Source organism: Saccostrea echinata, unplaced genomic scaffold, assembly GCF_033153115.1.
Source record: "Saccostrea echinata isolate AGI-Se365-2 ecotype Australia unplaced genomic scaffold, CSIRO_AGI_Sech_v1 ptg000016l, whole genome shotgun sequence".
NCBI classification, from domain to species: Eukaryota; Metazoa; Mollusca; class Bivalvia; order Ostreida; family Ostreidae; genus Saccostrea; species Saccostrea echinata.
The window spans coordinates 1,109,007-1,136,981 of NW_026889765.1; the positions used below are offsets into that span (position 1 = coordinate 1,109,007).

The window sequence follows — 27,975 nt, forward strand, 5'->3', positions numbered from 1 at the left end:
ATACATCTAGCTTCTACAACAGTTGTAAAATTTCTAATAAAGAAGGATCTATGAAAAAAATTACACTTATTTTGGCGTCAGTAGGTTAATTGGAATGGATTATATTTTAAGGTCGCACCTCCTTTTAAGAGACGTTTCTCAATAATATATATATTTCCCAAGAATTTGTGTTTGACATATTTTTCCTCACAAAAAAACTGAGATGCATTACCAGGCATTTGTGCTAGATTCCAGAGGATGCGATTTCCTATATAGTCCTAGTGGATATAACTTGAATTTCAGCTATCACAATTTTGGTGTTTATATCTTTAAAGTTTAAAGACATTTTGAAAATAGTTTAAAAATCACTAGATAATAAGAACTATAAATGTATTTGGTACGTTACAAAAGCAGTTTTTCGAGGAAGGTCTCGTCATACCTTAAACAAAATACATATGGTTTGATCAGTATTTTTTTAAATTAGTAATTGTATTATATATTTATTAAAATCTATATAAAAGTAGGAAAATCTATGCACAAAGTTACAAAATAATCTATTTTTTTATGTCAACAGTTCATTTAACAAATCAATTACTTACCGGGGGTACAAGAAAATCAACAAATCATACATATTCCTTCTCTATTTACATTATACATATGCAGATGTGGTATAATCTTGATTTTAAAGACTCTGACGTCTTCTTTTCATTGCTTTATTTTCACAGTCCTCATTAACTGGGCTTACTTTATTTTTTTCAAACAAAGCCATGAGTTTGTTGCGCTTTTCTACAGCACACTGAACAGCGTTAATTAATTTTTCTTCTCCTGTCTTTTCTGCGGTGACAATAACCTCCACGTCATTCTGAGTTTCTTTTGATTCTTCCTTCACACTCCCTTCCTTCTGCCTACTTTTAACTTCCGGTTTTTCTACTTCCGCCAATTCTTTAGGAACTTCCTTCGCCAAGTCTATGTCCTCATCACGTCGTATATATTGAATTTGATACTCGCGTGCATGGTAGAACTGTAAACCATAAAAAGAATGGAAATTTCGGGCTATCAGTGGCACAGGCATTCCCATCAAAATGATTCCAGTCAATGCACAGATGGATGCTAGGACATATCCTAGAGCAGAATTTGGATAAAAATCGCCGTATCCTACCGTTGTCATGGTGATCAAGGACCACCACATTCCAATGTAAATGTTATTGTAATAACTTGTTGCTTCAAAAAACTCTGTACAAAAGATAAATGTTGCAAAAAATGTGGTCGCCATTATCATGAAAATAAAAAGCAAAAACAATTCTCGTTTGCTTGCTTTCACTGCAAGCCACAAGGTTTTCAGGCCATGGTAATGTGCTGTAAATCGAAACAACCGTAGAACTCGGAGAGTCATCAAGGTCTGAAGTAAAAGAAACCATCCGATTCTGTTCACATTGTGCCAGTGTGTTCGATCCAAGAAGTCGATTGCAAACATACACGTCGCTGGAATAAGATAGAGGATGTCGCATATCGTCGTGAAGGATTTGAGCATGCGCCACCGCCGTCTACCAAAAAGAAATCGGAAAATTATCTCTGTCGTAAAAAATATTAGACAGAATAAGTCGAAAAATAGTAAAGCACTGTGGGGTTGAGTAGTCAAAAAAGATAACACCCTGTTGTTGTGTGTGGGTAAAGTATCACAATGGTCGATACAGGGTTCTGAAAAATTCGTAAAGCGTGGTGGAACAAGGACATAGTAGCTGTTTTCTGCAATGTGTTTGGGTACGTATCTTTGGAAAAATGTGTTTTTTGGTTCCACTCTGCACGAGGCAAGGGTACTTGTAAACATGCAGATGATGGACAGGATGACAAGTGTCATATACAAAATCGACCATACCTGAAAAAAAAAATCATGAAAATAATATTCAGTACATGTATATTTGTCTCATTTGGTTATGATTATAAGGGAAAATTTACAATAGAAAATACTATACTCAGGAAAATGCCCCCCCCCCCCCCCCGCGTTCTACGGGCCTGTATTAATTAAGAATGTGCTTTTACTACTACATGTATATGTCGTAAAGCGAATGGCAACTACATGTACTTTGGTTTCTGACTCAATGATCGTGATCTTTGACCTTTATTTAACGAGGCCGAGTCTAATTCGAGTGCGCATGACTGCGCAGCTTTTTTAATTCATGCATTATTTTAATTTCATGCAATCTTAGGTACGACATTACACCTTTCCTAGTTTTTTGTGATTTTAATACCGTCTATGGGTTGAAAATGTGCTTTCAAGACAATAATTATAGGAACTAGTATTAATTGTAACGGGGACCGTTACAGATGTTCCCCAAACGCTCCCCAACTCCCTTTTGGTGTCTTATTTCCTGTAAGCTTCATTAAATAAGGCAATCAAGTATATTGGTCATTTAACGCATTTCACGCGCGCGCACGTGCATGCATGTGCAGGTTGACCATGTCATTCCGTCTATACTATAAATGCATCTTTATATTCTTAGTATGAAAACATTTCATCAAAAAATATATAAGTTCCGGCTATATCAAGTATATTGGTCATCTTAGCATTGCGCGCACGCGCACCTGTATGCATGTTCATAATGACCATGCCATTTTGTCTACACTTATAATATGTCTGTTTATTCTTAGTATCAAAGCTTTTCATCAAAAAATATAAAAGTTACGGCTATATTAAGTATATTGGTCATTAAACACATTGCACGCGCGCGCATGTGCATGCATGTGCATGATGGCCACATCATCTTGTCTACACTTTTAATATATCTGTATATTCTTAATATCAAAGCTTTTCATCAAAAAATATAAAAATTACGGCTATATTAAGTAAATTGGTCATTTAACACATTGCACGCGCGCGCACGTGCATGCATATGCATGCATGTGCATGATGATCATGTCGTCTTGTCTACACTTTTAATACATATGAATTTTTGAGTATCAAAGCATTCCATCAAAAAATTTCAAAGTTACGACTATATCAAGTAAATTGGTCATTTTACGCTTTGCGCGTGCGCGCACGTGCATGCATGTGCATGTTGACCATGTCATCTTGTTCACACTTTTAATATATCCTTATATTCTGAGTATCAAAGCATTTCATCAAAAAATATAAAAGTTACAGCTATATCAAGTATATTGGTCATTTTACGCATTGCACGCGCACGCACGTGCATGCACGTGCGCGCAAAATGACCTTCGTTCCGCAAATCTACATTACATGCCTAGTAACCCTAAAAAGGTTTCACCTCAATCGGATGTGTGGTTTCGGAGATCACTCACGGACGAAAAAGTACCCAGGAAGAAAAATAATAATAACTAGAAACTCATTGCGAGCAATGAGAGGTCTTCCGTCCGATTCGGAAGAAAAAAAAGAAAATTCAAGCTGAAAAAGTGATAAAAGAAATTCAGACACTCTGGAGATTTAACCCTGCTCGTCAGCGTGAAAATCCAACGTGCTAACCATTAACCATTCACTTTTATGCATCACTTCCTGTCACGACCGGAAGTAACGGCGATACAAGATTTTCTCACGATTCAAATAAACTGATAACTGACTATCAGTCCTGAAAGTTTTAGTCTTCAGTCGTTTATTGTTACCAAGCAATATTGTGAGAACAAATTCTAATTTTGAGGACAGGTAAACACGCGACCGGAAGTGAATTTTATATAAATCTATGACTTTTCTGTAGACATTTGCAGTATCTACAACATACAAAAATCATCTCGAGTACTTTATCCATAAGCAATATTTACGAGAAAGTTAAATATAAAAATAAAGTAGTTTATCTCCTAAAACCGGAAGTTAATGTTTTTGTTTCCGGTGGAATCTAACATATTTCGAAATAGCAAAAGGGATGCAATAAAGTGATGGAAGTTTTAATTTAGAAAAGAGAAGTTAAACTTTTTGATTTCTTTGATCATTTCTTGTGACAAGTGGAAGTGACGACTGACGCGTTTAACCCAAATGATTTTGCCTACTCCTCAAGGCCCATTACTCTTACAAGTTTGGTGTTTTAATCTTTTACCTGTTTTTGAGATCTCGCTCAGAAAACTTCTCAAGTTGAGGACAGGAAAACACGCGACCGGAAGTGAATTTTTGAAAGATATTTAGGGATACTCTAGACATTTGCTATCTGTATAACATATTTATAATTTATTTCAAATACTTTATCTACAAAAGATATTAATGGGAAAGAAAAATACTCAATTTATGTAGTTTTTCTCTTATAACCGGAAGTTGTCATATTTGTTTCTGGTAGGACCAACATCTTTCGAATCTGCGAAAAAGATGCAATAAAATGATGCAATTTTTAATTAAATAAAGAAAAGTTGAAATTTTTGATTTCTTTTATCAATTCCTGTGAAGACTGGAAGTGACGGCTGACGCTCTGAACCCAAATGGTTTTGCCTACATCTTAAGGACTGTTGCTCATATAAGTTAGGTGTCTTAATCTCTTACCGTTTTCGAGTTCTTACTCAGACTTCTCGTATAGAATTTTTCAAGAACTCTTGAGTAGTTTTAATTGTAATAAACAGGCTATATCCTGGATTGTTTAACCTACCAAGCCAACCTTCTTTTTTTTAGATTTTGCCAAATCAGTGTTTTTGCAATTCTCAATGCATTTCCTGTGTAAAATGTTGATAAAAGGGACCTACATAATTTTTCACCATAATATTTCTCCAAAACTCACTTATTTCATATGGTTTTTTATTTCAATTTTTATTCGTAGTTATAAATGCTGCTTCCTTTATAGAACCTAGAAACTGATCTCAGTCGGTCTGCCTTTCAGCATATGTCACATCTTTGCCTTTCCCAGCACACTGAGCATAACTATGGTAAATGACGACCTGTTGGCTCTTTGTCTCCTGAATACAATGTACAACAAAGCCATTACTACTTTTCTTTCTTGCTGTATAGATGATTCCATCCATTGAAGGAAGTACGCATGCTTTTTGTTTACCTCTGTAAACATATGCTTTATTGGTTTTCACCGCTTAGAGAATTCTACACGGGAGATCACTCTCAATCACTATTTCATAAGTAAAAAATCCCATGTATTTAACCTTCTTTTTTTTTTCAGGAAAACTTTGACTTGCCAATGTCCGTAAAATATAACATGGGTCCTTCAAAAATGCAAGGATTTTTAAGGATTTATTAAAACAAATGCAAATAGCACAGGATTCACACAGAAAAAAAAACATCATTTATAAAGATGAAAACGTAAATTAAAGGTAAAAATGAGAAAGAAAATTCAGACATAATCGGGATTAAACCCGAAAAAATAGAACACCGTTGACGTTGGAGGTTAGTGTACGAGGTAGCAGCCACCCGAGGAGCTCCGAGTACCGACCTGCTCGTCGGAGTTTACGGAGACAGCCGCCATTTTGGACCCGCTTCAAATTTTAAAATGCGAATATCTAGAGTTTGGATTTATCAATTTTTAAACAAATTATATATTAAGCCTTTTTGGAAATGCCTCTATTAACCCTACTAATATCAAAGAAAAAAATGAAAAACAAAAAAGTTAGAAAATTCAACTTTTTAAATTCGCATCCGGTAACGACTGGAAGTACCGACGACGAACGAAAGGTCATGTCCCGGCTAGGATTTATCACGATCTATAATCCCTGAAAGTTTCACATTGATATCTTTTACCGTTCTTGAGATTAGTTGCGGACAAAATGTCTTTTTAAATTCAGAAAATGGTCGGTAACTTGGCACCGGAAGTGATTTTCCAGAAAATCTCTCGGATAAAATAACTTCAGATTAAAACACATTGTTCCTGCAAATTTCATTAAATTTCATCCAGTAGTCTTTGAGAAATCGCGTGCACAAAATTAGATGGGCGGAAAAATAATAATAATAATAATAATAAGAAACAGTAGAATCACTATAAGGTCTTCCGTGAAGACGGAAGACCTTAACTAGATACTTATTGCCAAGGCAACAACAGGTCTTCCGTTTTCTTGACTTCTTTGAAAAAAAAAAACAATCTTCTCAATACGATTACTCTAAATAATTAACAAAAGTTATCACAAGGCTTCCAAAGATATGTAAATACAGATAAAAACAAACGGAATTACTTTTCTGTTTTCTTTATGTACTTCGTCATGAACGAAAGTGCTCCAAACGAATAAAATGTTCATTCTACACCTAAATTATTCACAACTGATCATCCCAAAAGTTTCCATGAAAAACTACTCATGTTTGAGACAACTTCTTGTTTTTCGGTTGGCACTTCAGATGAAAATAATTTGCATGGTCATGATCTATCTAACATCTGCATTAGCCAAACATTTCTGTAAAAAGAAAAAAACTTTAAAAATTCACTTTTTTTGCATCGCTTCCTTCATGACCGGAAATGACGGCAACGTACGATTTTTACATGATGTAGATAAACTGGTGACTGACTATCAGTTCTGAAAGTTTTATACTTCAGTTATGTACTGTTTTTGAGCAATTAGGTGAACAAAATCTCAATTTGAGGACAGAAAAACACGTGACCGGAAGTGCATTTTGCTAAGATGGTTGACTTCACACTAGACAATTGCAGTCTCAATAACATATGTAAAAATCATTTCAAAAAACTTTATCAATAAGTGATATTATTGGGAAAGTTAAAAATACCAATTACATAGTTTCTCTCTTATAACCGGAAGTTGTCGTTTTTTTCGAGTGAGACCAACACATATAGAAACTGAGAAAGAGACTCAATTATATAATGAAAGTTTTATTTCAAAAGAGAAAAGTTTAAATTTTTGATTTCTTTGATCACTTCCTGTAACAACCGGAAGTGACGGCTGACGCTATTAACCCAAAGGGTTTTGCCTACTCATTAAGTTCTATTACTCATATAAGTTTGATGTCTTAATCTCTTACCGTTTCTGAGATTTCACTTTGACAAATTCTTATTTTGCGGACAGTAAAACACGCGACCGGAAGTGAATTTTACCAAGATATTTGACGTTACTCTAGACATTTGCAGTCTAAATAACATATCTAAAAATCATTTCAAAAACTTCATCTATAAGCGATATTTATGGGAAAGTAAAATACTCAAATTATGTAGTTTTTCGCTTATAACCAGAAGTTGACGTTTCTGTTTCCGGTGGGACCAACATATTTCGAAACTGCGAAACAGATGCAATAATGTGATGCAAGATTTAATTAAAATAAGAAAAGTTGAAATTTTCGATTTTTTTGATCACTTCCTGTGACGACCGGAAGTGACGGCTGACAGATTTAAACATATTCTGCAAACGTACTTGACATGATCTATAATCCCTGAAAGTTTGAGGTCTTAATCTTTTACCGTTTCTGAGATATCGTCCGGACATGATCTCTTTTTAAAAAAACGGAAATCGGACATATCTAACGACCGGAAGTGAATTTTGCAAAATCCTTAAAAATGTTTTTAGTTTATTTTATTTGTCATAATCCCTGAAAGTTTCAAGAAAATCCATCGAGCCATCTCTGAGAAATCGCTTGGACAAAAAATGGGAAAAAAATAATAATAATAACTAGATGAGATCTCGTTGCGAGCAACGAGTAGGTCTTCCGTCCGATTTTTTCGATAAGATGAGACATGATCTTGACTATGATCTTTGTTAAAAGAAAATAATATATAGACTTCCCTAATTAGATTTCATTCTTTTGATTTCTATAACATTATCAAAGAGCTATAGATGACATGCCTTTGGCCCCTCTGAGCCCCTAGTTTGAGGGGTCAGCCCCTTTTTCTTAATATCAATTGAAAAGTCCTGTGATTTTTTTTGTTGTGAAGATATGGTGAATGGAAATATTTAGGGGCCACCCCCCCCCCCCCACTCCTTAATGGGACCGTTTGACAAAAATTGAAAGGGTGCATATTGTTTAGAACATTATTCTGACCATCTTTTGTTCAGTATTGCTTATCAAAATATTCCCCCTTTTCGAGATATAAAGCGTCAAAGATTTAGCATACTGGCCCCTTGTGACCCTTATTACGTAACATATGATCAGAATCTTATCATATATTGTTGTAAATCGTTAAGATAATCATCTTTTCTTCAGTAATGTATTACAAATTATTGATCATTAAAGAGTTAAAGATGAAAGACTTTTGGCCCCTCTCAGCCCCTAATTTGAGGGATCAGCCCCTTTTTCTTGATATGAAATGAAAGGTCTTGGGATTTTGAAGACTTTTTGTTCAACAACTATTCAGAGAATTCTTTTTGTTGTGGAGATATGCTTCAAGGAAATATTTAGGGGCCAGCCCTCCAAGTCCTTAATGGTACTGTTTGACAAAAATTGAAAGAGTGCATATTGTTTAGAACATTATTCTGACCATCTTTTGTTCAGTATTGCTTATCAAAATATTATCCCTTTTCGAGATATAAAGTGTCAAAGATTTAGCATTCTGGCCCCTTGTGACCCCTTATTATGTAACATATGATCAGAATCTTATCATATATTGCTGTAATTTATTAAGATAAACATCTTTGCTTCAGTAATGTATTGCAAATTATTGCTCGTTAAAGAGTTACAGATGAAAGACTTTTGGCCCCTCTCAGCCCCTAATTTGAAGGGTCAGCTCCTTTTTCTTGATATCATATGAAAGGTCTTGTGATTTTGAAGACTTTTTGTTCAATAACTATTCAGAGTTTTCTTTTCGTTGTGGAGATATGCTGAATTGAAATACTTAGGGGCCACTCCTCCAGGTCCTTATTGGGGCCGTTTGACAAAAATTGAAAGAGTGCATATTGCTTAGAACATTATTCTGACCATCTTTTGTTCAGTATTGCTTATCAAAATATTATCCCTTTTCGAGATATAAAGTGTCAAAGATGTAGCATTCTGGCCCCTTGTGACCCCTTATTACGTAACATATGATCAGAATCTTATCATATATTGCTGTAATTTATTAAGATAAACATCTTTGCTTCAGTAATGTATTACAAATTATTGATTGTTAAAGAGTTACAGATGAAAGACTTTTGGCCCCTCTCAGCCCCTAATTTGAAGGGTCAGCCCCTTTTTCTTGAAAGCAAATGAAAGATCGTATCATTCTGCACAACTTTTCTTCTATATGTTTTAACAAATTCTCAACATGTATGAAGATATGGAAGAAAAGGTGTAAAATTTTGTGAGATGTTTCTGAGACATTTTTTGAGCCCTACCGAGCTTCGGCGCCTTTTGAGCTAGAGAGATTTGGACACCTGCCTGCAAATCTACAAACCTTCCCCTACCTTCACTGAAAATCTTGCCTCAATATCTTAAGTCGTTTCGGAGGAGTTTCCAGGACAAGCCGACCCTCTAAAAATCAGAAAATCCTAAATATCTAGAGATGGAAAGTGACGTCATCAACGAAAAAAATTTCCAATAAGGTTCAGATCAATACCTATCTGATCTGAAAGTTTCATGAAAATCGGTCAAGACGTTACCGAGAACTCGCGTGCACAAAATCGGTAAGAATAATAATAATAACTAGATGAGATCACGTTGCGAGCAACGAGTAGGTCTTCCGTCCAATTTTTCGATAAGATGAGATATGATTTTGACTATGATCTTTGTTAAAAGATAATAATATATAGACTTCCCTAATTTGATTTTATACTTTTGATTTATATAACATTACCAAAGAGCTATAGATGACAGCCTTTTGGCCCCTCTCAGCCCCTAATTTGAAGGGTCAGCCCCTTTTTCTTGATATCAAATGAAAGGTCTTGTGATTTTGAAGACTTTTTGTTCAACAACTATTCAGAGATTTCTTTTCGTTGTGGAGATATGCTGAGTTGAAATATTTAGGGGCCACCCCTCCAAGTCCTTAATGGGGCTGTTTGACAAAAAATGAAAGGGTGCATATTGTTTAGAACATTATTCTGACTATCTTTTGTTCAGTATTGCTTATCAAAATATTCTCCCTTTTCGAGATATAAAGCATCAAAGATTTAGCATTCTGGCCCCTTGTGACCCCTTATTACGTAACATATGATCAGAATCTTATCATATATTGTAGTTAATCGTTGAGATAAGCATCTTTGCTTCAGTAATGTACTACAAATTATTGATCGTTAAAGAGTTAAAGATGAAAGACTTTTGGCCCCTCTCAGCCCCTAATTTGAGGGATCAGCCCCTTTTTCTTCATATCAAATGAAAGGTCTTGTGATTTTGAAGACTTTTTGTTCAACAACTATTCAGAGATTTCTTTTCGTTGTGGAGATATGCTGAGTTGAAATATTTAGGGGCCACCCCTCCAAGTCCTTAATGGGGCCGTTTGACAAAAATTGAAAGGGTGCATATTGTTTAGAACATTATTCTGACCATCTTTTGTTCAGTATTGCTTATCAAAATATTCCCCCTTTTCGAGATATAAAGCGTCAGAGATTTAGCATTCTGGCCCCTTGTGACCCCTTATTACGTAACATATGATCAGAATCTTATCATATATTGTTGTAAATCGTTAAGATAAACATTTTTGCTTCAGTAATGTATTACAAATTTTTGATGGTTAAAGAGTTATAGATGAAAGACTTTTGGCCCCTCTCAGCACCTAATTTGAAGGGTCAGCCCCTTTTTCTTCATATCAAATGAAAGGTCTTGTGATTTTGAAGACTTTTTGTTCAACAACTATTCAGAGATTTCTTTTCATTGTGGAGATATGCTGAATGGAAATATTTAGGGGCCACCTCTTCAGGTCCTTAATGGGGCCGTCTGACAAAAATTGAAAGAGTGCATGTTGTTTAGAACATTATTCTGACCATCTTCTGTTCAGTATTGCTTATCAAAATATTCCCCCTTTTCGAGATATAAAGCGTCAAAGATTTAGCATTCTGGCCCCTTGTGACCCCTTATTACGTAACATATGATCAGAATCTTATCATATATTGTTGTAAATCGTTAAGATAAACATTTTTGCTTCAGTAATGTATTACAAATTGTTGATGGTTAAAGAGTTATAGATGAAAGACTTTTGGCCCCTCTCAGCCCCTAATTTGAAGGGTCAGCCCCTTTTTCTTCATATCAAATGAAAGGTCTTGTGATTTTGAAGACTTTGTTCAACAACTATTCAGAGATTTCTTTTCATTGTGGAGATATGCTGAATGGAAATATTTAGGGGCCACCCCTTCATGTCCTTAATGGGGCCGTCTGACAAAAATTGAAAGAGTGCATGTTGTTTAGAACATTATTCTGACCATCTTTTGTTCAGTATTGCTTATCAAAATATTCTCCCTTTTCGAGATATAAAGCGTCAAAGATTTAGCATTCTGGCCCCTTGTGACCCCTTATTACGTAACATATGATCAGAATCTTATCATATATTGTTGTAAATCCTTAAGATAAACATTTTTGCTTCAGTAATGTATTACAAATTATTGATGGTAAAAGAGTTATAGATGAAAGACTTTTGTCTCCTCTCAGCCCCTAATTTGAAGGGTCAGCCCCTTTTTCTTGATATTAAATGAAAGGTCGTATCATTTTGCACAACTTTTCTTCTATATGTTTTAACAAATTATTAACATGTATGAAGATATGAAAGAAAAGGTGTAAAATTTTGTGAGATGTTTCTGAGACATTTTTTGAGCCCTACCGAGCTTCGGCGCCTTTTGAGCTAGAGAGATTTGGACACCTGCCTGCAAATCTACAAACCTTCCCCTACCTTCACTGAAAATCTTATCTAAATATCTTAAGTCGTTTCGGAGGAGTTCCCAGGACAAGCCAATCCTCTGAAAATCAGAAAATCCTTAATATCTCGAGATAAAAAGTGACGTCATCTACGAAAAAAATTTCCAATAAGGTTCAGATCAACACCTATCAGATGTGAAAGATTTATGAAAATCGGCCAAGACGTTTTCGAGAACTCGCGTGCACAAAATCGGTAAGAATAATAATAATAATAATAGGGAAAAAGAAACCGAACGAAAACAATAAGGTCTTCCGTTGGAGACGGAAGACCTTAATAATAGGGAAAAAGAAACAGAACGAAAACAATAAGGTCTTCCGTTGGAGACGGAAGACCTTAATAAACAGTAGAATCACTATAAGGTCTTCCGTCTGAAACGGAAGACCTTAACTAGATGCGTTTCTTGTTGCTAGGGCAACAAGTGGTCTTCCGACCGAACTTTTCTCCAGAACGCTATGCTATCTCACTTTATTTAATACTTTATTGAAGGTATTTTTCGTTTGCGTTTATGTAACACAGTCTTTCAACATAGATCATAATTATTAAAGGATTTCTGTAGAATCTCTGTTAACAAAGCTTTAAAAAATAAGCAAAAACTATCAAACATGTCTTCACGGAGAAAAATGTTATTTATAACTGAAAAAAAGAGAGAAACAATCTCCCGCCCAAGCAGGATTCGAACGCCCAACATACGAGAAAGTTTGGATCGGTCATATCTTTGCAATAAATGCATCAATCAAAATGATGAAACCACACATAGAATTCTTGGAAGACTTTCTATTAACCCTGTAAATATCAAAGAAAAATATTGAAAAACAAAAAAGTTGCAAATTTAACATTTTTGAATTCACTTCCGTTCGCGACCGGAAGTCCGAACGACGAAAAATAAAGGTCGCTCACCATATCTCCATTTGATGCTCTATCACGTCAGTGAGTTTCAATTTCATATCTTTAGCCGTTCTCGAGAAAATTAACGGACAAAATTCCATTAAAAAAAAAACAAATTTCCCCAAAAATCGCGAACGGAAGTGATTTTTCAAAAAATGAAAAACACGTCTGGAGATATTCTCACGATGCATCTTCCCTATAAAAATCTTTGAAATCCGTCCACTCACAGCTGAGATATCGGCCGTACTATGAAAAAAGAATAATAATAATAACTAGATGAGATCTCGTTGCGAGCAACGAGTAGGTCTTCCGTCCGATTTTTCGATAAGATGAGATATGATTTTGACTATGATCTTTGTTAAAAGATAATTATATATATATAGACTTCCCTAATTAGATTTCAATCCTTTGATTTATATACATTATCAAAGAGCTATCGATGAATTGCTTTTGGCCCCTCTGAACCCCTAGTTTGAGGGGTCAGCCCCTTTTTCTTGATATCAATTGAAAGATCTTGTGATTTTGAAGACTTTTTGTTCAACAACTATTCAGAGATTTCTTTTCGTTGTGAAAATATGCTGAATGGAAATATTGAGTGGCCACCCCTCCAAGTCCTTAATGGGGCCGTTTGACAGAAATTGAAAGGGTGCATATTGTTTAGAACATTATTCTGACCATCTTTTGTTCAGTACTGCTTTTCAAAATATTTCCCCTTTTCGAGATATAAAACATCAAAGATTTAGCATTCTGGCCCCTTGTGACCCCTTATTACGTAAGATATGATCAGAATCTTATTATATATTGTTGTAAATCGTTAAGATAAGCATCTTCAGTAATGTATTACAAATCATTGATCGTTAAAGAGTTATAGGATGAAGACTTTTGGCCCCTCTGAGCCCCTAATTTAAGGGGCCAGCCCCTTTTTCTTGATATCAAATGAAAGATCTTGTGATTTTGAAGACTTTTTGTTCAACAACTATTCAGAGATTTCTTTTCGTTATGGAGATATGCTGAATGGAAATATTTAGGGGCCACCCCTCCAAGTCCTTAATGGGGCCGTTTGACAGAAATTGAAAGGGTGCATATTGTTTAGAACATTATTCTGACCATCTTTTGTTCAGTATTGCTTTTCAAAATATTTCCCCTTTTCGAGATATAAAACATCAAAGATTTAGCATTCTGGCCCCTTGTGACCCCTTATTACGTAAGATATGATCAGAATCTTATTATATATTGTTGTAAATCGTTAAGATAAGCATCTTTGCTTCAGTAATGTATTACAAATCATTGATCGTTAAAGAGTTATAGGATGAAGACTTTTGGCCCCTCTGAGCCCCTAATTTAAGGGGCCAGCCCCTTTTTCTTGATATCAAATGAAAGATCTTGTGATTTTGAAGACTTTTTGTTCAACAACTATTCAGAGATTTCTTTTCGTTATGGAGATATGCTGAATGGAAATATTTAGGGGCCACCCCTCCAAGTCCTTAATGGGGCCGTTTGACAAAAATTGAAAGGGTGCATATTGTTTAGAACATTATTCTGACCATCTTTTGTTCAGTATTGCTTATCAAAATATTCCTCCTTTTCGAGATATAAAGCGTCAAAGATTTAGTATTCTGGCCCCTTGTGACCCCTTGTTACGTAACATATGATCAGAATCTTATCATATATTGTTGTAAATCGTTAAGATAAGCATCTTTGCTTCAGTTATGTATTACAAATCATTGATCGTTAAAGAGTTATAGGGTGAAGACTTTTGGCCCCTCTGAGCCCCTAATTTAAGGGGCCAGCCCCTTTTTTCTTGATTTCAAATGAAAGGTCGTATCATTCTGCACAACTTTTCTTCTATATGTTTTAACAAATTCTTAACATGTATGAAGATATGAAAGAAAAGGTGTAAAATTTTGTGAGATGTTTCTGAGACATTTTTTGAGCCCAACCGAGCTTCGGCGCCTTTTGCGCTAGAGAGATTTGAACACCTGCCTGCAAATCTACAAACCTTCACCTACCTCCACTGAAAATCTTGACTCAATATCTTAAGTCGTTTCGGAGGAGTTTCCAGGACAAGCCGACCCTTTGAAAATTAGATAATCCTGAATATCTCGAGATGGAAAGTGACGTCATCAAAGAAAAAAATTTCCAATAAGGTTCAGATCAATACCTATCAGATCTGAGAGTTTCATGAAAATCGGCCAAGATATTACCGAGAACTTGCGTGCACAAAATCGGCGAGAATAATAATAATAACTAGATACTTATTGCCTAGGCAATAACAGGTCTTCCGTTTTCTTGACTTCTCTGAAAAAAAAAAACCCCACAATCATCTCAATAAGATTACTCTAAATAATAACAAAAGTTATCTCAAGGCTTCCAAAGATATGTAGATACAGATAAAAACAAACGGAATTACTTTTCTGTTTTCTTTATGTACTTCGTCATGAACGAAAGTGCTCCAAACGAATAAAATGTATAAAAATAATTTGCATGGTCATGGTCTATCTAACATCTGCATTAGCCAAACATTTCTGCAAAAAAAAAAAACAAAACAAAAAAAGAAAAGAAAAAAAAACTTTAAAAATTCACTTTATTGCATCACTTCCTGTCACGACCGGAAGTGACGACAACGTACGATTTTTACATGATGTAGATAAACTGGTAACTAACTATAAGTTCTGAAAGTTTTTGATTTCAGTCATGTAGTGTTTTTGAGCATTTAGGTGAACAAAATCTCAACTTGAGGAAAGAAAAACACGCGACCGGAAGTGCATTTTCCTAAGATGGTTGACTTCACACTAGACAATTGCAGTCTCAATAACATATGTAAAAATCATTTCAAAAACTTTATCAATAAGTGATATTTTTGGGTATGTTAAAAATCCCAATAACATAGTTTCTCTTTTATAATCGGAAAGTGTCGTTTTTTGTTTCCAGTGAGACCAACACATATAGAAACTGTGAAAGAGATTCAATTATATGATGCAAGTTTTATTTCAAAAGTGAAAAGTTTAAATTTTCGATTTCTTTGATTACTTCCTGTAACGACCGGAAGTGACGGCTGACGCTATTAACCCAAAAAGTTTTGCCTACTCATTAAGTTCTATTACTCATATAAGTTTGGTGTCTTAATCTCCTACCGTTTCTGAGATCTCACTTTGACAAGTTCTTATTTTGCAGACAGTAAAACACGCGACCGGAAGTGAATTTTACCAAGATATTTGACGTTGCTCTAGACATTTGCAGTCTAAATAACATATCTAAAAATCATTTCAAATACTTCATCTATAAGCGATATTTATTGGAAAGTAAAATACTCAAATTATGTAGTTTTTCTCTTATAACCGGAAGTTGACGTTTCTGTTTCCGGTGGGACCAACATATTTCGAAACTGTAAAACAGATGCAATAATGTGATGCAAGATTTACTTAAAATAAGAAAAGTTGAAATTTTCGATTTCTTTGATCTCCTTCTGTGACAACCGGAAGTGACGGCTGACGGATTTAAACATATTCTGCAAACGTACTTGTCATGATCAATAATCCCTGAAAGTTTGAGGTCTTAATCTTTTACCGTTTCTGAGATATCGTCCGGACATGATCTCTTTTGAAAAAACGGAAATTGGACATATCTGACGACCGGAAGTGAATTTTGCAAAATTCTTATAAATGTTTTTAGGTTATTTTATTTGTCATAACTCCTGAAAGTTTCAAGAAAATCCATCGAGCCATCTCTGAGAATTCGCTTGGACAAAAAATGGGAAAAAAATAATAATAATAATAAACAGTAGAATCACTATAAGGTCTTCCGTCTGAAACGGAAGACCTTAATAATAATAGGGAAAAAGAAACCGAACGAAAACAATAAGGTCTTCCGTTGGAGACGGAAGACCTTAACTAGATGCGTTTCTTGTTGCTAGGGCAACAAGTGGTCTTCCGACCGAACTTTTCTCCAGAACGCTATGCTGTCTCACTTCATTTAATACTTTATTGAAGGTATTTTTCGTTGGCGTTTATGTGACACAGTCTTTCAACATAGATCATAATTATTAAAGGATTTCTGTAGAATCTCTGTAAACAAAGCTTTAAAAAATAAGCAAAAACTATCATACATGTCTTCACGGAGAAAAATATTATTTTCAAATGAAAAAAGAGAGAATCAATCTCTCGCCCCAGGATTCGAACGCCCAACATACGAGAAAGTTTGGATTGGTCATATCTTTGCAATAAATGCATCAATTAAAATGATGAAAACATACATAGAACTCTTAAAAGACTCTCTATTAACCCTGTAAATTTCAAAGAAAAATATTGAAAAACAAAAAAGTTGCAAATTTAACATTTTTAAATTCACTTCCGTTCGCGACCGGAAGTACGAACGACGAAAAATAAAGGTCGATCACCATATCTCCATTTAATGTTCTATCACGTCCGTGAGTTTCAATTTCATATCTTTAGCCGTTCTCGAGAAAATTAACGGACAAAATTCCATTTAAAAAAATACAATTTTCCCAAAAAATCGCGAACGGAAGTGAATTTCAAAAAAGTGAGGGACATCCCTGGAGATATATTCATGATGCATCTTCCCTGAAAAAATCTTTCAAATTGAACCACGCATAGCTGAGATATGGCGTGTACTATGAAAAAAAGAATAATAATAATAATAGAAAACAGACGGAAAACAATAAGGTCTTCCGAAGGAAGTCGGAAGACCTTAACTAGATGCGTTTCTTGTTGCTAGGGCAACAAGTGGTCTTCCGACCGAACTCTCCTGAACGCTATGCTATCTCACTTCATTTAATACTTTATTGCAGGTATTTTCGTTTGCGTTTATGTAACAGAGTCTTTCAACATAGATCATAATTATTAAAGGATTTCTGTAGAATCTCTGTTAACAAAGCTTTAAAAAATAAGCAAAAACTATCATACATGTCTTCACGGAGAAAAATATTACTTACAACTGAAAAAAGAGAGAAACAATCTCCCGCCCCAGCAGGATTCGAACCCGCAACATACGAGAAAGTTTAGATCGGTCATATCTTTGCAATAAATGCATCAATCAAAATGATGAAAACATACAAAGAATTCTTAGAAGACTATCTATTAACGCTGTAAATTTCAAAGAAAAATATTGAAAAACAAAAAAGTTGCAAATTTAACATTTTTGAATTCACTTCCGTTCGCGACCGGAAGTATGAACGACGAAAAATAAAGGTCGATCACCATATCTCCATTTGATGTTCTATCACGTCAGTGAGTTTCCATTTCATATCTTTAGCCGTTCTCGAGAAAATTAACGGACAAAATTCCATTTAAAAAATACAATTTTCCCCAAAAATCGCGAACGGAAGTGAATTTCAAAAAAGTGACGGACACCCCTGGAGATATATTCATGATGCATCTTCCCTGAAAAAATCTTTGAAATTAAACCACGCATAGCTGAGATATGGCGTGTACTATGAAAAAAAGAATAATAATAACTAGATGCGTGCTTGTTGCTAAGGCAACAAGTGGTCTTCCGACAGATTCTTCGCTGAAAAAATATGCTGCAATATTTCATTGGAAACATACTTTAATTTCAAATTTTCCTATGTGTTCAAGTACTACAGATTTTCAAGAATAAACCATCATTATTACAAGTTTTTTCAATAAAGTTCGTTAAAACAAACCTTTAAAACGTCGGTAAAAAGTACGAAAAATAAATGTCATTTTAATTGAAAAAAAGAGGGAGGAAACGAAAAAAAAATTGCCTCCAGTTTGATCAGCCATATCATGTCATCAGAAAAGTTGACACCTTTCTCAAAAGGTAACAGTTTTACTTTATGTATTCCCGGTATCTGTAGTGTATTCCTACATGAAATGTAATAAAATGTTACATTGATCAAATATCACAAAAATCGAACAGAATAAATACCAGACGTCATTTTGAAGATAATGTGTTATATCTAAGCTGAAAAAAGTAAATTAGTGCGGACATTCTGAGGATTTAACAGGGGTCGCCTGCGTGAAATCCAACATTCTAACCATTGCGCTAGCAAGGACCAAAGCTTCAAAGTGAAAAATGACGAATATCTAGAGTATGAGTTAATCAATCTTATAACAAATTATATATTCAATCTTCTTTTGAGACTCTTTATTAACCGTGTAAATTTCATAGAAAAATGTTGAAAAACAAAAAAGTTGAAAAATTCTGCTTTTTGAATTCACTTCCGTTTGCGACCGGAAGTACGACCGACGAAAAATAAAGGTCGATCAGCATATCTACATGTGATGCTCTATCATGTCCGTGAGTTTCACTTTCATATCTTTAGCCGTTCTTGAGAAAATTAGGGGACAAAATTCCATTTAAAAAATATAAATTTCCCCCAAAAATGCGAACGGAAGTGAATTTCGAAAAAATGCATCTTCCCTGAAAAAATCTTTGAAATCTGTACACTCACAGCTGAGATATGGGCCGTACCGTGAAAAAAGAATAATAATAATAATAATAATAGAAAACAGACGGAAAACAATAAGGTCTTCCGAAGGAAGTCGGAAGACCTTAATAATAGAAAACAGACGGAAAACAATAAGGTCTTCCGAAGGAAGTCGAAAGACCTTAACTAGATGCGTTTCTTGTTGCTAGGGCAACAAGTGGTTTTCCGACCGAACTTTTCTCCAGATCGCTGTGCTACCTCACTTCATTTAATACTTTATTGAAGGTATTTTTTGTTTGCGTTTATGTAACACAGTCTTTCAACATAGATCATGATTATTAAAGGATTTCTGTAGAATCTCTGTTAAAAAAGCTTTAAAAAATAAGCAAAAACTATCAAACATGTCTTCACAGAGAAAAATATCATTTACAACTGAAAAAAGAGAGAAACAATCTGCCGCCCCAGCAGGATTCGAACCCGCAACAATACGAGAAAGTTTGGATCGGTCATATCTTAGCAATAAATGCGGTCATATGAAAGATATGGAGATAACGAACAGTATTCAAGCTCAAAAGTCCATTAAACAATACAAAATAGGAGCAGAGCAAACACGGACCTCCAAACATCAGAGGTGGGATCAGGTGCCATGGAGGAGTGAGCATCCGCCGTGTGCTCCTTGTCATGATCGGGAAATCACGGAAAAATCCGTCGACAATTCAGTGTGTAAATAATTGCCTAACAATTAGTATGAAAAACATCAGTCAGCATTTGACTCAATGATAAATTGTATTTGCTGACAAGGTCATTGTATCGACCATAGAACTTACGAAATGATGACTTTAAAACGAGACAGCTGATATTCTTGTTTCATCAACTTATTTGTCAATAATTTACCTCGTTTTAGAAATTGTACATACGTAGAGCATGCTCTTGCGTATCGAATCAACTGAGAGATAAATAACCCGTATGCAGGTGATGAAGGTATATTGCTGCATAAGTTAGGGAAGTTGACGATTGAAAAGTTAAAGTCATCACGTTTATCATAAAGCTTGGTTGTTATATTACCGTTAACATCTTTTTCAAGTAAAATATCCAAATATGAAACAGATGTGTCAGACTCTGTGGTATCTTTTATCTCAAGTTCACCAGGATATATCGTATCGACATAAGAATTGAAATAGCCATTGTTAATTGACAATACGTCGTCCATATATCTAAATGTCGAGTTGAAGACCACAGCAAGTGTTTTCTTCTTTTCACGTACAAGATTTTGGACAAATTCTACTTCATATGAATACAAAAAAAGGTCTGCTAATAACGGGGCGCAATTGGTACCCATGGGAATTCCAATAGATTGTTGGAAGACCTGGTCTCCAAAAACCACATAGATATTGTCAATCAGAAACTCAAACATCTTTTTAATGTCAACTTCAGAGTACTTGTGTGTACAATCAGAATGTTTTTTAACAAAATAATTTTGCAAATGACCAATGACAAGGTAAGTATATTTACGAGTTCCATTTTTATTGAAAAAGCAGCTGTCAATGATATCAAAAAGCCTGGACTTTAATTTATCGTGGGGAATGGTTGTGTATAAAGTTGAAAAGTCGTTAAGTAAGTTTTAAAGCTGATTTTGGTAAAATCTTGTGATTTCAAATTTTCCAAAAGTTCCTTGGAATTTTTAAGTATCCACATCTGATTTACACCACTTCTCGAATATATTGTTGCACAGTACTCTTGAAGTTTCTCCTTCACCACTGTTAATATCTTAGTGAGGAGTAAAGATAGAGGCTTGGTTGAACATATACTGGAACCCGCTATGTATCTTTGTTTGTAAGGATTTTTATGAAGTTTCGGAATCCATTATAAATATGGTAATTCGAATTCATTTTGGTTGTTTGGAATATTAAAAATATTCAAAACTGACATATGATTTTGAAGAAGTTCTTCCTTAGAAAGGGAACTATGAGTATAAGTTGGATTACCACTTGTAGAATTAAATCCAAGTTCCTCTAAAATACATTTAATATAATGAGTCTTACAAACAAAGACAATGTTGTTACCTGCTTTGTCAGCAGGGACCAGTACGTACTGATCATGTAATCTATCTTTGTATTACATATCTTTGCAACAAATGCATCAATCAAAATGATAAAAACATACATGTACTTAGAACTCTTAGAAGACTCTCTATTAACCCTGTAAATCCCAGAGAAAAATATTGAAAAACAAAAAAGTTACAAATTTAACATTTTTTAATTCACTTCCGTTTGCGACCGGAAGTACGAACGACGGAAAATAATGGTCGATCAACATATCTACATTTGATGCTCTATCACCTCAGCAAGTTTCATATTCATATCTTATCATATATATCGAAAGACCTTAATAAAAGTAAACTAATTGTTCAGAGAACAATTAGAGGCCTTTCCACCTTTTTAAGTGTTTTTGTGTCGTTTAGGCCGAAAAAAAAAAAAGAAAAATGAAAAAAAAAAAAGCAAAAAAAAAAAAAAAAAAAAAAATGAAAAAAAAAAAAAAAAAAAAAAACTTTTCCAGCTGGGATCGAACTCAAAACCCTTGGTTTGAAAGGCAGGTGCTCTAACCACTGCGCTACACATTCCGATAAAATTGAGTTAATTGTTTAAGACTATAGAATAAATACAAGCGTATTTTTAGAATCGGTAGGGGAAGAAAGAAGTTCCGTAAAAGGAAATAGTTCCTGAACTTGCAAGCAGTATATAAAATAACAAGGGACGGGTGTGCGTGAGAAAACGTTAACACTGTTCCCTAATGAAAATGTATTAATGGACTGTAGCCCGATTCATCGATATTGTGAGCATGCTGAATTTTTTGAAAATAGCTTAGTTGTAAGCTTAAAAGATCGGGTTCGGATTTTAACATTTCTGACTGAATATCCTGAAATAAATATGAAACATTTAAATAAGCATTTCTTTGGGTTAAATTAAATATGTGTAGCACAAACACCCAACATGCATTTTTAGAAGGGAAACACGACAATGAAAGCGAGAACTGTTTTTAATATACCGAAAATCGCTATTTCTGGAAACTGATTAATTCTAAATAAAAATCAAATAAATTCCAAATGTAAAAGAAAGAGAGAATGCTTGGTATTAAAATGTCATATCATATCAGGAAAATCGAATGCTACTAACGACATCTGAAGAAATAGCCGATAAAAGGTTTAGATCATTTCTTCGTTCACCTGCACTTTAATTTCAAACACAACAGAACTTGTAGTTCTTGCCGTGAAACTTCATGACTTCTATAAACTTATAAGACTCACCGCAAAACTCTCAAGAAAGTTTCTCTGAGGTCTATACTACATATGTACCAAATATGTTGTCGATCCGAGGTCTGGTTTGAATTTTACAGAAATATTCTACGTTGTTGTTGATGTGATTTTTTTTAAGAAGGGGGGGGGGAATGAATTATTTATTTTATGCCTCTTTTAAACTAAGAATTGTAACTACTTTCACATCTTTAAGCCTGATTGTGACCTTTGGGTCAAGATCAAAGGTCAAGGTCATTTCCAAAAAAAAAAACCAAAAAAAAAAACAAAAAACAAAACAAAACAAAACAAAACAAGGAAATCTTTACTTTCTATGTTTTTACCTGATACTGGAGCTGGATGCATGTCCTTACTTTTCATTTGACCCAATGTCAAGGCCAAAGGTCAAGGTCAAAGTTCAAGGTCATTTGGTGAATTGCTATATTTTACACATATATAAGGAATTTCTTATGTTTTTAAATGACTTTGACCTTGACGTATATTTCAAGGTCAAAGTCAAACATGCCGATGCAGTTGGTCCCATGTCTCTAGGATACACCGTTTTAAAAAAAGTTCATTAAATGTAAGCAGCATAAAATTTCAGGGGTAGTAACTCATACAAGGGACCAAAGAATGCTTTTGCAATGATAGAATGAAGAGAGTATTAAATGAGTCGAAGACTGCTGCTGAAGGCTTGGAATCTCTACGTTTTACGGTTTCGGAGGAGTAGCGATAACAAGGTTTTATTGCAAAAGGGTTGACAACTTTTGAATGGGTCAAGCTTTGGGGACAAGAATGAAATCCTTAAAATAGTTTTAGAAGAACATATTATAGATGCAAAGATATCTAGTATATGTCGAAAGGTTTTCTACAGAATCTCTGACAAAAAAGCTTTTAAAAATCAGCAAAAACTACCATACATGTTTTTAAAGAGAGAGAAGTCATTAGCAACTGAAAAAAAGAGAAAAACAAAGAAAAAAAAATTAACTACCTCCAGCAGGATTCGAACCCCAGACAGTGGGACAAAGTTTGGATCGGTCATATCTTTGCAATAAATGCACGCATCAAAATATTGAATACATATTTAGAATTCTTGTAAAACACTCTATAAACCTTGTAAATCCTAAAGAAAAATATTGAAAAACAAAAAAGTTGAAAAATTGAACTTTTTGAATTCACTTCCGTTTGCGACCGGAAGTGCCGACGACGAAAAATAAAGGTCGTTCCCCATATTGGAATTTGATGTTCTATTTATTCATTGAGTTTCAATTTCATATCTTTAGCCGTTGTCGAGAAAAATTCTGGACAAAATGCCATTTAAAAATACAAATTTCCCCAAAAATCGCGAACAGAAGTGAATTTTGAAAAAATGAAAAACACGTCTGGAGATATTTACATGATGCATCTTCCGCGAAAAAATCTCTGAAATCTGCTCACTCACAGCTGAGATATCGCCATAACTATGAAAAAAAGAATAATAATAATAATAGAAAACAGACGGAAAACAATAAGGTCTTCCGAAGGAAGTCGGAAGACCTTAATAATAATAGAAAACAGACGGAAAACAATAAGGTCTTCCGAAGGAAGTCGGAAGACCTTAATAATAATAAGAAGAAGAAACAGAGTAAAAACAATATGTTCCCAAACTTCGTTTGGGGAACATAATAAACACTGAAATGGCTCTAACGACATCTGTTTTCCGGTTTTGTAAGCAGTACATGACGCTGAAGAATGACGCATGACTCGCTAGAGTATTTAAGACGTCTATGGACATTTTATTTAAAACTATTGACAGAACCATTAAAAGAAACATATCAGCAATCAAAACATTGTTATTTTTACCAAAATAATTCATCTGCGCCGATGTATACACATAATATATCCGCAATATGGCAAATTTAGAGGTAATGGGCATTGAAGAAAAAAAACTTTGTGATAATTCCTAGATTAACCCAGACGGTCAACTTTTTTGAAATTTCACAATTTTGTGACTTTTTACAATAACTTTTATGTATTTTACTAAAAAGAAATCCCTAGGACAGGAATACAAAAAATATGGGGAAAATGTGATAATTTGGCGCTTTTCCAACAAATTCCCATAGGGTCCAATAATTTATAGATGCCACCCTAAGAAAGCGGGATGGTAAACATTCCATTATTTCATCTTAAAACAATTAATTTAATAGTGAAAATTCATACAAGAAAATTTATCAAAATATCTAGGGTAGAAATAATTAGACTCGGCCTCGTTAAAAAAATGTTTTTGCCAAATATTTTTGCTGACTTTAAAGATGATAAAAATGTGTAATCATTTCTCTAACTGCTAAAATAAATGAACATCTCCTGGCCTTGATATTGGACTGTGTTTAATAATGAAAGAAACAAGAGATCGATCCATGTTCCTCAACACTCATCAGACACCTTGGTTCTACTGTTTTTCATCACAATGGTATTTTAAAAGATTTTTTCTATTAATAAAAAAAATTGTCTATCTGATTCTTCTTGACATATTTTATTAGATATTTATGCATTCACGAACAATAAATTTTAAACGCTAAAGCATTTTATTTGCAAATAAAACAATTTATATTATTTTTCTGGAAAAATACCCCCCCCCCCTCCCCCAAAAAAGAACCATGCAAAATTTCGGTGTAGCTTAAACCTTCTTAAACCTAATTTTTAATGTCCTGTTCACACGGAGAGTTTAATTCGAATTAAACGTAAGTTACTGCGAATTAAATTTGATCCGCGTTCACACGAAGAATTTAATGCGAATTAGTTTAATTCGAATTAGTTTACTACGCATTAAATTACTTCGCATTAGCTCCGTGTGAACGCTAAGCGAAGCTAATTCGAATTAAATTTTGACGCATGCGTAAGGACAGAATTAAGTCACAGGCCACATGTCGATGGTCAAATATAGGTACTTGTGCTATTTTTGAATGGAAAACAAATGAAAATTATGTTAATCACTAAAATGTGTGCAGACACTATGACATTATGTCAAATGTATGTACCTGCTCTGCACAATATGACGTGATTTGTAAATGACGTCATAATAGCCTCACTGAATGGCCTTGTCGTAGAAATAAAATTATAATTCGCATTAGTTTACTTCGCATTAGCTGTCGTGTGAACGCAATTTAATTCGCATTAGTTTAATTCGCATCATTTTACTTCGCATTAATTTACTGCGAATTAAAGTCTCTGTGTGAACAGGGCATAAGTTTGAAATAAAACTTCACACGTGGCTACGGCTACAATGTAGCTTATATACATGCAATAATCATGTATATATTGTGATCGAGTAACGTTTTGTTGTAGTAGTAAAATAATATATGTTAGGAATACACGAGTATAAAAACTATAACATGCGATTTGAGATGAGAGCTTACATGTAACATGCGTGCGTGTTTTTTTTTGGGAAATGAAATTACGCTTTTTGAATGTATTGGACTGTAGCTCTCTGGTCGTCCATCCCGGCATTTTTTTCACACCATGCTAAGAACTTCAGATCTGCGGGTTACTAGCAATAAAACATGAATGAAGATTTGAACCTAATGACGATATCAGGACGTAAAAATACTGTAGAGGTACCTTTTTCCGTGTGGGATTAATTTAAGCTATATAGTATATATACGCCGTCAAAATTTTTAGGTGGAATTTCTTACAACGTTCTTAAAGTACATTTAAGACATACAGTGGCATTCCAAGAAATCCGCGTAATTTCCTATCCGCAGATTGAATAGAAATTGTGATTCCGCGGAATTATGGCCCCGTGAAAAAAAGTAAGTTTACAGTATGTCATCCTTACAGTTTCTTTGTATATTTTTGTCTATTCCTAGTTATCATCATTTATTTGTCCCTCCTAAAACCAATTTACACCCCCCCCCCCCACACACACACACACCAAAGACTGAGGAATGAAAATAGCAATGGCAAAATATGAATAAGAATGTACTTGAAATCATTACAAATCTGTATCACCGTCACTTGATAAAGAGGTCGTTGATCCAAAGAAGTTTCTCTATAATTGATAGATGACATTTTACGTGTATTTTCGATTGAATGTGCCATCTTATGCAAGTTGTTTGATTTCATTATTTTGATCATCTTATAATAACAAACTGTCAATGTATTAGTCATGTACTCAATGGCACTTAAAAATTGTTATTCATTGAAAGACACTACACTAGTTACTTAACAGAAAGTGAAAGCAAATACGATGTCAAACCAAATCATGGTAGTGACTTTTCTCTACAGAGTCAGTCATCCATTCCCAAGATAGTCTAAAGGATAGGATAATTTAAATAAAAAACAAAACAACTCTAAATGTTCATTTATAAAACTTAAAGTTCCAGTGATAACGGTGTTCGAATAAAACATACACACATGTATATATGCGTATTTCCAGAAATCTGATGGTACAATTCGTTGACTCTATATACAGAAATCCTTATATAAAATTAAACTTAATGAACATATCATTTATATAGAGGGACGCGGGCTCTCGTCTGGTCAAACTTGAACCAAGTTTAAAATTTGCTCGTTATTTTTGGAGAAAGACTGACGATAGCCTATTCAATCTGAAAACCAAAAAGTTGAGAATTCTCACACAAATAAGAATTAATCTTTATTACCACATGAATGATACCAAATTTTACTATAAATAAAACCTGTGTATTATAAAAATACTATCGCAAATAAGAGCAGCTTCACAGTAATCAATTTAAGGCTTGTATAGAAACCAAGTGTGTATTCCTATTAAATGGGAGAGGTTTCTGTCTTTCAAATTATAAAAATATTCTTTATCAGAATCTAAGTATAAGAATACCTTGGCCGACGTTGACGACAACGGGTTGTTCAAGAGTGACCAAATTCTGTGTCGAATATCCGTGTCTCCAAAACTACTCCCGCTGTCCACTATGTGAAGCTTTTCAGGGACGGTTTCAAACATTTTCTGCAAGTCTTCATAATCAAATATTTCGTCTAGGGAATCATAATAATACTTCCTACAGCAGTGTGATAAGCATGACCCATTCAGACCCCAGTATTTCATTTCACTCAACAGCTTCTTTGCACATATAAATCTGGGAATGTGCATTTCCCCATACCGGTAAAAATCTAGTATGTATGGAAATAATTCCGGATTTCTATCGAAAAAATACTCATTGTTCATGCGATCATATTCTTCACTTTTAACACTTAAATTTGCAAGTCTAGTTCCAGGAACGGTTCTAATCGTGCCATTATACACTGAAAATTTAGTTCCACCAACATTGATGATAATGCGATGCCAATCCACATCTCTATATTTTTTGGAAGTGACAATTTCTTTTAGTTTTCCAAACAAATCCTTTGTTCTGTCACGTCGACGACGAATTTCATAACTATCATTTTCGGACGTCTGTGAAGTTGTAGACCTAGTGATCCTTGCCAAATTATGCACAGAATGTTGGTGATCGTCTTGCCATGCTGATTGTTTTCTTACAGAAAAAGATATAACATTCATCCTTCATATTCGACTAATAGTTTGACGTTTTATTTCCCTAATTCGTCCATTTTTATACGTTTCGTGTCATTTCCGGTAACGTTCTGCGAGAATAAAAACGTAGCATCATTTTAAATGCATTGTGACGTCATTGTAACGATTGAGTTTACAGCTTTTCTCGCGCGCACTCTGAGAAGTAAAGTCGTGCTACGTTAAAATGAGAAAAAGTACTGTG

The 27,975-nt window shown here is 34.3% G+C and overlaps 2 protein-coding genes across 2 annotated transcripts in view; one reads left to right on the plus strand and one right to left on the minus strand.

Moving 5' to 3' along the window:
* LOC133188315 (leucine-rich repeat and WD repeat-containing protein 1-like) overlaps positions 1-27,975 on the plus strand; it is an 89,770-nt gene that overhangs the window by 19,099 nt on the left and 42,696 nt on the right. The gene's annotated exons all lie outside the window — the stretch shown is intronic.
* Positions 356-27,948, minus strand: LOC133188314 (potassium voltage-gated channel protein Shaw-like). Its single transcript, XM_061323686.1, has 2 exons — positions 27,084-27,948; positions 356-1,855 (listed from the first exon to the last, which is right to left on the minus strand). The coding sequence occupies exons 1-2, from the start codon at positions 27,759-27,761 to the stop codon at positions 662-664; spliced, it is 1,872 nt and encodes a 623-aa protein (XP_061179670.1). The 5' UTR covers positions 27,762-27,948; the 3' UTR covers positions 356-661.